This window comes from Geotrypetes seraphini, chromosome 6, assembly GCF_902459505.1.
Source record: "Geotrypetes seraphini chromosome 6, aGeoSer1.1, whole genome shotgun sequence".
NCBI lineage: Eukaryota > Metazoa > Chordata > Amphibia > Gymnophiona > Dermophiidae > Geotrypetes > Geotrypetes seraphini.
The window spans coordinates 40,680,719-40,695,065 of NC_047089.1; the positions used below are offsets into that span (position 1 = coordinate 40,680,719).

Here is a 14,347-nt window from a genome sequence, read left to right on the forward strand (position 1 = left end):
CTGCTCCCAATTCTCATTGAGTTCCTGTGAGCGTCAGGAGCAGCACGGGCCATTCAGTGCGGCTCCCCGCGCTAGAAACTGCTGTCGCAGTTTCATAAAATGGGGGGTAAGTTTTTGTATCTGGGGCAATGGAAGGTTATATGACTTGTCCAAGTTCACAAGGAGTTGCAGTGGGAATCAAACCCATTTCACCAGGCTACTCCTCCGTTTTGTTTATAAGTTGTTAAATTAAGCAGAGAGGGGGATAAATGCCAAGAAGCAGAATGGGAGTAAGAGAAGAAACCTTTAGGAGACAGACAGTTTTGGTGGAGAACATGGAAGAAGGCTGAGAGTCACTTGCAGATAAGAGGAGAGATTAATGGGTATGGGAAGAGACAGTGTGAGAGTGGAAAAAGTGAGGATTCAGTGAGACAGAGCATGAGAGGTCTTTGAAGATCAGGAATTAATGGGAGGAGACAGGCAAGAACATTCTGAAGGGAAGGAGGAGAAACAGGCAGGAGAAAGTCAATTGTAGAAGCGAGAGGGGAAACGTATACATTTAAGTCACGAGCGGGATTAGCATCAATGTTTCCTCTGATTTGTTTAGAGGTACATATAACTTTAGAAATGTGCAGTTCCCCCAGTAGTGTGCCGTTTGTACCCTAGTATTGCCATCTGCCATTTCCGCAACATGAGGATGACATTGACTCCCTGTCTCTCCATCAATTTTATCTCTCCATCTTTTTTAGCTTTCATATCTCTTCATTGCCACTTTTTCTCTTCTTCCTCCTCAGTAACTTTACCCACATCTTTGTTCTTCCTCACTTATCCCTCTATTCCATCTTTGTCTCCTACCCTTCCATTTCTTTTCATTGTTTGTCCCTCCATCTTTTCTTCTGTCTTCACTGTATCTCTCATCCTTAGAATACCACCTCCTTATCCTTCCCTCTACATTTCCTATTTTCTGCCCGCATCATCCCTCCATTTCTTTCCCCCTCTGTTCTCCATCTCCACCCCTGCTAATGCTGCTTTATTTCCAAACAGCTGCACTTCCCGCTATTTCTCCTGCTCCTTGAGTAGCAATTGGAATTTGTGGGTGTCTAATACAAAAGGTAGCTGGGGCAAGATTTAATAGTTTCCCCATAAAAAATTTCTGACATAAATCCATATTACAATCATTTGTAAATTCAGTGATAAAATTTGTTCAGTCCCACAGCAAATCGGCATATGCTCAGATCTTTGGTGCAGTATGGGGCTGGAGCATTTGAATATTTTGAAGCAAAATCTAAGTATAACTGGAAGGATAAAGTAAGTGAGATGTATTGCTTTGCTTTTCCTATAGCATTGATATCCCTAACCACAACATGCATGATTTCTTATGGAATAATTTTATAAAGTATTTTTCTCTTCTAAAGTGTTTAAAATATGGAAAATATTAAAAAATGTATTAAAGGTGTATATCTTCAGCAGAAAAATGGAAATGGATTTAAAATTCTATAAATGGCGCCTAAGTTAATTAGGAAACACCGTTTGAAACAGCAAGCAGTGTCAAATTTAAAACGCCTACCGGCACTTAAATCACATTTAACACCACTAGAGACGTGGCTAATGCTAGAAATGGCATCAGGCACCATAAAGGTCCTACATAGGCACCATTCACAGCAAAGATAGTTGCCAGAAATGTAGGCCTTGAAAACCCTGGCCTACATTTCTGGTGCCTCTCTTTCTCAGAGGTGCGATTCTCTAAACAGCACCGTCGCTTTATAGGCAGCCGCCGATACCTGGGCCTTAGTGCATCCACATCACCATGTGTTGACGACTACAGGATTACAACATGAGCCCATGTCACCTACAAAATAGGTGTCAGTAAGTGCTCTCAAGGTAATTTTTTTAATGGCTGTGCGCTATTAGCGATATTAGTGCATGGCTATTAATGTAAAAAGAAAAAAAATCATCCATTTTACTGCTATGGTAAAATTGACCCAAGCATGTGGGAAAATTCCTTATAAGTGTGCACTAAGGGCACTTTATACTATAGGTTAATAAAGGGACCCCCTAATATATATAAACATAAGATATTTGTAAGAAACCTTAACAGTCAGCTATTAAACATTAAGCACGTAAAAACTATAAACTTCCAAAATGTGATTGCACTCACAATTGTACTTACAAATTTAGACAATATAAACAATTTATAATAAAATGTAAATTACACATTATGGTATGTCTTATGGCTGCAGACCAACACTGTTCTATCATATTAGAATAAACTTTATTTTAGTATATGATGATGATAAAAAAAAGTTCTATAATTGCATAAAATTCATCTAAAAAGTGGGAAAAAAAGGTTGAAACCTCTCAAGCATGTCAGTAAAACCATGTTTTGGGCACCAAAGCTTTGAGTTTTGTTTATGGAGAACTTCCTTCCTTGACTTCCAGAACTCCAAATACAATCGTACTCTCCAAGAGTAAGCAGAGGTAGAGGAGGGAATTGTTTTAATATATGCTTTATTATCTGAAAATGAGCTTGCTAAATTGATCTTTTTTTTTTTTTTTATGAAACCAGGTAAGAGCCCAGATTTCACGAATGGAATCCCCAGGATGCAGTTCCATTTCTGTGAAGTGGCAACAGTTTAATACAAATGCTCCGGAACCAATGCAGGCTCCTGTTCAAATACAGTCTCTGTTTCACAGTGAGAGGCTTCTTGTGTATGGATTTATTCTTCATTGTACACAAGTAAGTGAACATCATAGGTTTTGTGATATTTTTTTTTTTAATTGTCAGAGGTTCATAGGAGGTATTTACTTAGACAAATTCCTGGAGGGAAAAATGCTTGAGTACCTGAATAAATTCATGTAAACCGTTCTGAGCTTCCCTGGGAGAACGGTATAGAAAAGTGAATAAATATATTTTTTTAAAAAAAAATATATATATATATAAATATATTGTGTTTCAGTTTTTGCAGATGGCACAGACTTAAGACATACCCTCCATGGCCCTAGGTACAAAACTTAGATTGTGAGCCCATCAGGGACAGAAGTACAGTGCTGCGTATGTCTAGTAGCGCTATAGAAATGATTAGTAGTAGTAGTTATTACACAGGAATGCAAGGGTCTAAGCTAGGGCCACTCTTCTTGCTCGGGGTTCCTCCTGGGGACTTCTTTCCTCAGGGCTTCCCTGATCCATCCTGCTCTAGAACATTTAACCATCTCTTGGCTTGAGCCCCACCCCTCTGATTTAGCTTTTGGCATAGTAGGTAAACTACAACCTCAGTGAGGGGAGTGTTCTGCTGTTATAACACCTACCCCATCACAAGGAATGCAATATTAATTTAGAATTTGCTCTTAATAAAACGGGTTATTTTAAAATGACGGTAAAGGAGCAAAGAGAGAGGAGAAAAAAGTGAAAAGTAAAAACAACCTTAACATTTTCTTTTGAACTTTCAGGCCACTCTCAATGCATTCATTAATGATCAAGAACTGCATACAATGGTGTCAACTACTGAATTACAGAAGACCTCTGGAACAGTAAGATTTATATATTTATTTATTTTTAAAATTTCTAGACCGTTTTATTCCAAAACGGTTTACAAAAAGATTACATACTTAAAATATTAAAACAGATCAGAAGAAATAGGAGCAAAAGCAGAAAGATTCAATCCTTACAAAAGGTCAATGCTCAAAGAAATGCATCAACAAATAGTTGTGTTTTCAACAGTTTCCTAAATAATAATAATAATAACTTTATTTTTGTATACCGCAATACCACAAAACAGTTCAGAGCGGTTTACAGGTTAACCCTTTCAGGACCAAGGGACATATTTGTCCCATAACTTTAAAATCCTATAAATTTTGATTGGGATAGTCTACAGTTCTAAATTTGATATGTACGGATTCCATATGATACTGCCTTTATGTAAACAAACTGGTTCCGACATTCATTCATTAGCGTCGTTGCCAGATTGACGAGAAGATTCACTTGCCACACTGTCCATAAGCCAGAAGTGTGATTTTTTAAATAAAAATAATGATATTTCACAAAAAAAATCAATTTTTTGGCATCTGCAAGCCCTTTTTACCATAAAAATGTCGTCAAAACCACAAAAATTGGCCTACGATCCTTATGGTCCTGAAAGGGTTAAGAGACTGTACATTTACAGCGAAGTTACAGAATATCAGAAAACAGTTCAGAGCAATTTACAAGGAGATGAGAACTGTACATATGCAATGAAGGTACTGAGAATTAGTTATCAAGTGTATGGTATAAACCAGTGGCAATTACAAAATGATCCAATAACTGTTGCAAGGGGGATGCAGAAAGGGGAAAGGAAAACCAACCGGGGAGGAAGGGTAGGGGGGGAGGCGAGGTTGGGATTATTCGTTTGGTTGGGAAGGCGGGGGTTAGAGGAATTTATCAAAGAGGTATGATTTGAGAGATTTCCTGAAGGATAGATAAGTTGGGGCAAGAGAGATGAGGGTGGACAAGCAGTCATTCCATTTGTCAGTTTGGAAAGAGAGGGTTTTGTCGAAGAATCTTTTGTAGATGCATCCTTTTGGGGAGGGGTAGGCAAACAGGTGGGCATTGCGTGTACGGTTGGAGCCTGGGAAGGCGAAGTGGCGTGACAGATATATCGGGGCTGAGCCAGTTAGGGTTTTGAAGCAGAGGCAGGCGAATTTGAAGATGACCCTTGCTTCAAACGGTAGCCAATGAAGTTTTCTATAGAAAGGGCTGATATGGTCTGACTTTTTGAGCCCATAGATGAGGCGGACGGCGGTGTTCTGGATGAATCTTAGTCGTTTAATGGTTTTCTTGTAGGAGCCCAGATATATGATGTTGCAGTAATCCAGGGAGTTTAGGATTAGGGATTGGACCAGCAAACTGAAGGTGGGGAAATCAAAGTAATGTTTGATGGAACGGAGTTTCCAAAGGGTGGAAAAGCATTTTTTGACTTGGGCATTAGTGTGATCTTCCAAAGTGAGGCATCGGTCCAGGATGACTCTGAGGATTTTTATAGTGGAGTTGATTGGATACGTTAAACCATTAAGTTGCAGGGTGGTGGACGTTAGTTTGTGGTTGGGACTTGCAAGGAAGAACTTGGTTTTTTCTGGGTTTAGTTTCAGTTTGAAGCGTGTGGTCCAGTTTTCTACCATGGTGAGGATAGTTGAGATGTATTGTTCTGTCTCATGTGACAGTGAGGTGATGGGTGTGATGATTGTAATGTCATCTGAGTAAATATAGGATTTCAGGTTACGATTCGATAACATGTGTCCCAGTGATGCCATGTAAATATTGAATAGTGATGGGGATAGGGGGGAGCCTTGGGGAACTCCGCAGGGGTTGTTCCAGGTATGGGAGAAGGTTCCGTCGTTATGGACTTGGTAGGTTCGGTTTTTTAGGAAGCCTATGAGCCAGGTTAGTACTTGTCCGGAAATGCCAATGGAGTCAAGGCAACTAATCAGAATGTCATGGTCGAAGACACTGCTGAGGTCAAACTGAAGTAACAGTGAACTGTTTCCCAGTGAGAATAGTTGGAGGAGGTGATTGGTTAGTGAGGCTAGAACGGTTTCCGTACTATAATTAGTGCGGAATCCAGACTGGGAGTCGTGGAGGATGTTAAATTTCTCTAGGTATGACGTGAGATTGTAATTAACAATTCCATAGCAAAGCAGCAGATGAATCCAGAGACTAGTGGGTATAGCTCACATCGACCAGCAGGTGGAGATAGAGAACTGATTAACAGTTGGCCTTAAAGCCTGGTGTTCTTTCTGTTGATTCAGTTTTGCTCTATCTCCCAGCAGGGTTGGAGCTACCTTTCTAGCTCCTGGTCTCTGGCTGCTGCCGGATAGATTGGATTGGTGTTCCGTTGGAATTCCTCTGTTGAGACTAGTTCTCTTCAGTAGGTTGGGGGTGCCTGGCTGATTGGTGCCGGCTTTGGGAGGTACACCTGGGCCCTCCCAGGTCCCTGCTCCACCCTCCCCTCCGTTGGATAGAGGGGTTCCTTTCCAGGTTGCAGGAGTATTGGCTGGCTTCTTCATTCCAGTATAAAAAAAAAAAAAAAAAAAAAAATGGAGCCTTCCTGCTAGTACTGAGCCGGGCAGGGGTTAACTCGGCTTCCAGTACATTTCCCACCGATTCCCTGGCTTCGGGGGTAAGAGGCTGACCATTTGGGTGAGTAATTTTCCTTACTCGTTTGTGGTGGTTCCTCGTAGCGTTCCCGGGTGCCGGGCGTCTTGGGGGGCGGAGTCGGCGTTCGGCGCCGTTCGCCGCGTGTGTGAAAAAAAAAAAAAAAAAAAAAAAAAAAGCGTCGGAGCTTTGGTTGGGCCGAGGGGGGATGGCTGCAGAGGCTGGTCAGCAGTGTTCGCGCTGTGGGAAGCGCCGAACACTGTCGGGTCTTTGCTCTGCCGGGTGCTTGGAAGCACCGGCAGACGATCCGTTTTTGACGGCTTGTGAGGCGGCCATTGCCCGGGTGCGGGAAGCTCGCTCGTTGTCCTCGCCGCCCAAAGTCGATGCAGGAGTACTGCAGGGCTCTGCCACGGAGGACAGGTGTGTGGCGGCGGGGGGGGAGGAGTCGAGACCGCCGGAGGACGGCGCGGGCCCGCTCCTCGGCTCGGAGCAAGGCGGGGGAGTGCCCCTTACTTGGGGATCATTTTCGCCCGAATTTGTAATGTTGCTGCATCAGGCTTTTAAATTACAGACCTCGCAGCCTGCCCAGCCGCTGCTGGGGGCCGGGCGGTCCCTTGCGGTTCCCTCTACCTCTGCGGGGGGGGGAGGGGACGGATACCAGACCCACGGCGGGGGCAGCAGGGTCCCCGGGGCGGTCGCAGGGGGCAAAAGAAGCGCAGACTGGTGTCTGCGGAGGCTGAAGATATTTTGCCGAGGTCGCCTTTCTCACTTCCTGAGTCATTAGAGGAAGGTGAGCTGGTGGATGGGACGCAGAGAGTCTCCCGGGTAGGGAGGTGGATGACCCTTCCGCTCTCCGTTTGTTCCATAGAGAGGAACTTTCTTCCTTTATTTCAAAGGCTTTGCAGAGTTTGAACATTGCTCAGGAAGATACTAAGGTGTCCGGTAACCCCCTGATGGCAGGGACACGTAGGCCGCCTAAGTTCTTTCTGGTCCATGAAGCCATGCAGGAGCTGAGCTCGGCGCAATGGGAGGCGCCGGAGGCCAGTTTCAGGGTGGCAAAAGCCATGAGGCTCTTGTATCCGGTGGACCCGACCGAACTGGAAAAGTTTAGGTTACCTAGGGTGGACGCCTTGGTGGCGGCAGTGACTACCAGACCTACCTTGCCGGTAGAAGGGGGCGTGACACTAAAGGACGCGCAGGATAGAAAGAGTGAAGCGTCCCTAAAGATGTCCTTTGAAGGGGCTGCAGTTACCTTGCAGGCCGCAATCTGCAGTGCTTACGCGGCGCGTGCATGTCTGCAGTGGTCCCACGGGATGACCGATAATTTGCTGGAAGCTGGGGGTTCAGTTCCTTCGGAGCTGGCGGATTTGGAGGCCGGCTTGGCTTATTTGGCAGACTCCTTATATGATATTATTCGGGCGTCTGCGAACCAGATGTCTCTGTCTGGGGTTTCACACAGATCCTTGTGGCTCCGTCATTGGGCGGCCGATGCAGCGTCCAAGTTTCGGCTGGTGCCCCCGGTAAGGTCCTCATCGTCTAGACCACGTTTCCGGGAGGTTAGGCGTGCCAGGGCGGGTAAACCTTTTTCCAGGTCCGTATCTGGCCCATTCTCTGCTTCGAGACCTCGGTTTCGGCAGAGGAGTTCCTTTCGTACGACGACACCCTCTTCAGGGCAGTCAACACGTACCCCAGCCAGTCGCATTCCACGATGACGGGGGCTTGGCTCCCTCCGCCCTGCCCTTAGGGGGTCGGCTTTCGGCATTCAGGGCGGAGTGGGCCGCAGTCACGTCCGATCAGTGGGTGTTGGACGTTGTTCACGACGGGTACAAATTAGACTCTCCCGTCGTAGATTCTTTCTTGGTGTCCCCGTGCAATGGGGCGGCCAAGGGAGCCGAGGTCCGCAGGACTCTTCAGGTGCTGCTCGATCTGGGGGCGGTGGTTCCGGTGCCCCCGGAAGAGGTAGGCCGCGGTATATATTCCCTTTACTTCATTGTACCAAAGAAGGGGGGGTCCTTCAGACCGGTGCTGGATCTCAAAGGGGTCAACAGATTCCTCAGTGTGCGCCATTTCCGTATGGAAACAGTACGCTCGGTTATTGCGGCGGTGAGACCGGGAGAGTTCCTCACGTCCCTCGATCTCATGGAGGCGTACCTCCATATTCCGATATGGCCTCCGCATCAGCAGTATCTGCGATTTGCGATTCTGGGCCAACATTAGCAGTTTCGGCCAATGCCCATTGGCCTGGCGACGGCTCCCCGCACGTTTTACAAAGTCATGGTGGTGGTAGCCGCTTTTCTACGCAAGGAAGGGATTCGGGTACACCCTTACTTAGACGATTGGTTAATCCGCGCCTCATTCCGATAGGAGAGTGTGTCGGTAACTCAGAGAGTAATCTCTCTCCTTCGGTCGTTGGGGTGGATTGTCAACTTTCCCAAGAGTTTTGTTGTCCCCATCGCATTCATTGGTGCATCTGGGGGTGAGGTTCGATACGGCTCTGGGGGAATGTGTTTCTGCCCCGAGACCGGGGGGGAGAAATTGCAGGCTCAAATTCGCCTCCTTCTCGGGTCAGCCAGACCTCGAGTGTGGAATTGTGTACAGGTGCTGGGCTCCATGGGGGCGACTCTGGAGGTGGTTCCCGGGGCCCGGAGCCACATGAGGCCCTTACAGCAGTCTCTGCTCTCTCGCTGGTTCCCAGCGTCTCTGAACTACAATGTTCGTCTCCAATGGAGTCCGCGAGCAGCTCGCAGCATGCGCTGGTGGCTCCAGGACTTGCAGCTTTGGAGGGGCATGCCATTGGCCACGCCGGATTGGGTGGTAGTTACAACGGATGCCAGTCTGCGGGGCTGGGGAGCCCAGTGCCTGCAACTGTCGGTGCAGGGGATGTGGTCCTCCCAGGAGGCTCAATGGCCCATAAATTTGCTGGAATTAAGAGCGATCCGGTTGGCGCTGCGGGCTTTTCAGTCACTAGTTCAGGACAAGCCGACCAGGATTTTTTCGGACAGTGTCCCGGCGGTCGCATATGTCGATCGTCAGGGGGGCACCCGGAGTCCGCAGTTGGCTGAAGAGGCATGAAATTTGTTTCGATGGGCAGAGGGGCATGTTCCGCTTCGGTCGGCGGCACACCTTGCAGGGCACGAGAACGTGCAAGCGGACTTCCTCAGCAGAAATCTTCTAGATCCGGGCGAATGGGAGTTGTCGGCTCGAGCGTTCGGCCTGCTAGTCCGTCGGTGGGGGTTGCCAGAGATGGATCTCATGGCCTCGTCCCGCAATGCGAAGGTGCCTCGGTTCTTCAGCAGACGCAAGGAAAAGGGTTCGGAGGGGGTGGACGCATTTGCTCTCCCGTGGCCTCCGAATTCCCTTCTGTATGTATTCCCGCCTTGGCCCATGATAGGGCGGGTGTTGCAACGCATCTCTCGATTTCGAGGCAGAGTAATCCTGGTGGCTCCGGATTGGCCACGACGGCCGTGGTACGCGGATCTGATGCTGCTGTCGGTAGGCGAGCAGGTAGCGTTCCAGGTAACTCCGGACTTGCTAACTCAGGGTCCAATATTAATGGAAGATCCGGGCCGCTTTGGTCTTACGGCCTGGCTATTGAAAGGTCACGGCTGGAAAAGAAGGGCTATTCAGAACGGGTGATTTCCACCCTGCTTAAGGCTATGAGGATTTCTACGTCAGCCTCCTATGCGAGGGTCTGGAGGATCTTTGAGTCATGGTGCGGAAGACACGGAATTGCGCCTTTCCATGCTTCTCTGCCGGCTATTCTTGCGTTCCTGCAGGAGGGCGTAGAGAAAGGGTTAGCATATAACTCTTTCAAGGTTCAGGTATCGGCCATTGCCTGTTACAGGGGCCGGGTGGCTCGCTTGGCTCTCGCATCACAGCCGGACGTGGTACGTTTCCTCAAGGGGGTTCAACATCTCCGGCCGCCGGTTAAGCGAATTTGTCCGACTTTGAACCTTGAACTCGTCCTTGGGAAATTGCAGGGGGCACCTTTTGAGCCCCTGTCAGCGGCCACTTTGAAAGATGTCACACTAAAAACAGTTTTTTTGGTGGCGATGGCTTCAGCAAGGCGAGTATCGGAGTTGCAAGCGCTTTCTTGCAGGGAACCCTTTTTGCGGTTCTCGGAGACTGGGGTGACGGTGCGTACGGTGCCGTCCTTCCTGCCTAAGGTTATTTCGTCCTTTCATGTGAACCAGAGTCTGTTTCTGCCATCCTTCTGGAAGGAGGAGTGGGGGAAGCGTTTTTGGTCGGTACGGCTCCTGGATGTCCGCCGTATGCTTCTCCATTATTTGGAGGTGACGAATGCTTTTCGCCGGTCAGACCATCTCTTTGTCGCGTTCGCGGGTAAAAACTAAGGGATGGCGGCGTCTAAAGCGTCCATTGCGCGTTGGGTCAAGGACGCTCTTGTTTCGGCATATGTGTGGTCAGGGAGAAGGTACCGGAGCACCTTCCTGCTCATTTCACTCGGGCTTTGGCTACATCTTGGGCGGAGTCCGGGGGGATGTCATTAGAGGAGAGTTGCCGGGCGGCCACTTGGTCGTCAGGGAATACTTTTTCAAAGCATTATCGGTTAGATGTAGCAGCCCGTTCAGAGGCGACTTTTGGCGCGGCAGTACTGGCAGAGGCGGCATTTGCGTCCCACCCAGTTTGAGTTTGCTTTGCTACATCCCACTAGTCTCTGGATTCATCTGCTGCTTTGCTATGGAAGGTAAAATTATGGTCATACCTGTTAATTTTCTTTCCTTTAGAAGCAGCAGATGAATCCAGAGCCCCTCCCCAAGTGCACGGGCTGGGTGTAGAGTGTTTAGGTCATGAGGTTAGCCGGGGCTATGGTTGGTAAGTGTATTATTTCATGACTGAAAAAAAAAAAAAAAAAAAAAAACACAAGAAACGAAAAACGAGAAAATATCAATGGTATTCAGAAGAGAAAGACACATTTTTTACTGGAATGGAGTTTGTGGCTGCTCATTCTCCTTTCGGGATGCTTGGGCAAAGTGCATAACTGAATCAACAGAAAGAACACCAGGCTTTAAGGCCAACTGTTAATCAGTTCTCTATCTCCACCTGCTGGTCGATGTGAGCTATACCCACTAGTCTCTGGATTCATCTGCTGCTTCTAAAGGAAAGAAAATTAACAGGTATGACCATAATTTTACCATCTTTCCATGATTTTAAGGAAGAGAGGAATATTGGCGATGGGTCTGTAGTTGGAGGCTACAGAGGGAGATTCTTTGGGGTTTTTGATTATTGGAGATACGAGGATGTGGCCAAGTTCCAGTGGGAAGTGGCCGGTTGACAAGCAGAGGGTGACCCAGTTGAAGAGTTCAGCTTTGAAGGGGGGGGGGGCAGTTTTCATGATGGATGGAGGGCAGTTATTTAGTAGGCAGTTGGATTTGGAATATTTTGAGTATAGCTTGAGAAATAGGTTCCAGTCTGGGTTTTTGAAGTGAGACCAGGTCATGTCAGCAGGTGAGCCATCATTTTCTGGAGAAGGTGGATGGATATATGGGTAGGTGCTAGTTGTTGTGAGCGTTGTTTTCAAGTTGAGAATTTTGTTGGCGAAGTAGTCAGCTAGATTTGTCGGGGAGGGTGGTAGATCTGTGGGGGAGCTTTTATGTGGGACGGTGTCAAATAAGGAGTTAACTAGTCTGAAGAGTTTATTGGTGTTTAGGGATGGGGTGTTGATAGATTGGGAGTAGTGCTTGTGGCGCTTTTCTTTGATCATTTTTTTGTATTCTGTAACTTTAATTCGCCATGAGTGTCTGTCAGTGTTTGTGCCTGATTTGCACCAGGTTCTTTCCAGTTTGCATACTTCTCGTTTGAGGGCAAGTAGGTCAGCATTGAACCATTTAGCAGAGGAGCTGTGTTTTTTCTTGCAAAGTTTCAGTGGAGCAATGTCATTTAGGATCTTATTGCTGAAATTGTTCCAGTCTGAGATGAAATTAGAGTCAAGATCTGGGATGGATGTTGGGTTGTAGTGGAACCAGAATTCTTCTGGGTTAAGTTGGCCTCTAGGTGTACCGATCCTTAAAGGAGAAAGCTAAGTTATTATCTTCTTCTATATCACTCAACTCTGAAAGCAATTTTCAAACACATTGCTAGGACCATCAAAATAGGAGGTTTTGTGCCAGTGAAGTGACCGCCCAAACACCGCTATTCCACCATTGTGGAGGTGGGTGGGCCCCTGTCTGAGGCTTTTTCCTCCGTTAAGATTGGTTTCTGCTTGTGTTTCATTATTTATCATACCTTCATTTATTCCTTTTGGTGAAAGTGTTTTTGTGATTAAGTTGGCCTCTAGACCATATTGTTTTTTCTTTGTGGATGGTTCTTGGTTGTTTTTTGGTTTGTTTTTTAAGCCAGTGTAATTTGAAATTGCAACGGAGGTGGTCATACCAGGGGGTGATGGTCCAGTTTTCTTCTTTAAGGCTAATGCTGGGGGTTGAAGGGGTATTGGGGAGGAAAGAGATCAGATCTAGGTGATGGCCTTTGTCATGGTTTTTTGTAGGGGGTGGTTTAGAGAAACCTAGGGATGTTAGGAAGGAGAGGAGATCGGCCACGTTGGAATTCTCTTCCTGTTCAAGGTGTAGATTGACGTCGCCTGCGAGAAGATTGTGAGTGCCCACAACGGAACTCCTGTCACTACATTTTCAAATTTGGCCAACAAGGCTATTCCACAACTTTGCTCCTGCACATGAAAAGGTAATAGCGTTCATTTCTACATATTTAGGATTGGCCTTTGTTTTCAACAGTGCTGAACTTTTGGAACACAATGATCTTGATGGTTGGAAACCAGACATCAAACTGTTAAAAAATTCAGGGATCGTGCCATATAGAAATTGATACAAACTGAGCAAAATCAGTGGAGACCTTGAATTAGTGTTCAAAATCAATCATCCTCTGACACACAAATAATGTAGAACACTGAAGCACTCTATGGTGCACAATAGATTCCAAGCAGAGAGAAAAGACCTCAAAAACCCCACAGATTTTAGGGTTTGGGGTATTATCATAGGTCAGAACCTCTGTTTGAATTTATTAATTTATTAAATTTAATATTTTTAAATTTTCTTGTATAATATTTTATATTTTGTAATAAATTTAAAATTCAATTTCTCCCAAATTTAAATAGAGGAAAGAGAGCTTTGTATTTCACCATGCCCCCTCTAATGGCAAGCTTTTCCTCTTTTCATCCTAAGCTGCTATCCCATCAGAAGCTTCCTTTGCATCAAAAAAGAGTGTAGCCATTAGCAACACTGAAAATGGCATACTGAATTAGACTTCAAACAAGCACTTATCTTTTAAACCCGACGGAGGCCAATTCCGTTTCACACTGATAGGCTTCTTCAGGGAAAGTGCTATAGCTTGTTTGTAATGCCAGTATCAGCTATTTAAACAGTTGCTCAGTCATATGTTGCACAGTTGCCACCATCATGGCACCATATGACTGAGCAACTGTTTAAATAGCTGGTACTAGGGTTACAAACAAGCTATAGCACTTCCCCTGAAGAAGCCTATCAGTGTGAAACGGAATTGGCCTCCGTCGGGTTTAAAAGATAAGTGCTTGTTTGAAGTCTAATTCAGTATGCCAGATTCAGTGTTGCTAATGGTTACACTCTTTTTTGATGCAAAGGAAGCTTCTGATGGGATAGCAGCTTAGGATGAAGAGAGGAAAAGCTTGCCATTAGAGGGGGCATGGTGAAATACAAAGAGATTCCTCTTCGGGACAGCACCTCCCTGTTTAGTGTTAGCTCTAATAAGGGAAATCATTGTTCATATAGCAGAGTATACCTGGGAACAGACACCGGGGTGGCCTCTAACTGTGATAGCTCACATAGATAGAGTGAAGGTGTTCCCCAAGGTGGGTTGTGGAGAGGTTAGCATTTGCACACAGAGTTAAAAAATATATGAGGGATCTTCAAAATGTTTCTGCACGTTTTATTACAATTTTTTAACACTATTTATTAAATATCTCAAAAGCAAATTACATCACTTTTCTACATAATCACCCTGTTTTGCAATACATTTTTCCCAGCATCAGACTAACTTCTTAATGCCATCAGAAAATAATGGTTTTGGTTAAGCGCAAAAATAGGAAAGTGCAGAAACCTTTTGAAGAACTCTCGTATATACATGTGTAACCATATAGATTAAGTCAGAAGATATTTGTGTGTTGAAGAGCAGGTGTAAATAAGAGCACCTACATGCTAAACTGGTGAGACTGGACTCATTTGGAGCACTGGTCTTGAC

At 46.0% G+C, this 14,347-nt stretch overlaps 1 protein-coding gene across 6 annotated transcripts in view; it reads left to right on the forward strand.

Moving 5' to 3' along the window:
• The window catches only part of PARP4 (poly(ADP-ribose) polymerase family member 4), a 172,621-nt gene that overhangs the window by 82,289 nt on the left and 75,985 nt on the right, over positions 1 to 14,347 (forward strand). For all 6 annotated transcript variants that reach the window (XM_033947750.1, XM_033947753.1, XM_033947754.1 and 3 more), the window contains 3 exons: positions 1,188 to 1,287; positions 2,546 to 2,716; positions 3,427 to 3,507. In XM_033947750.1, the coding sequence (XP_033803641.1) occupies positions 1,188 to 1,287; positions 2,546 to 2,716; positions 3,427 to 3,507 (352 nt within the window). The remainder of the gene's footprint in view (positions 1 to 1,187; positions 1,288 to 2,545; positions 2,717 to 3,426; positions 3,508 to 14,347) is intronic.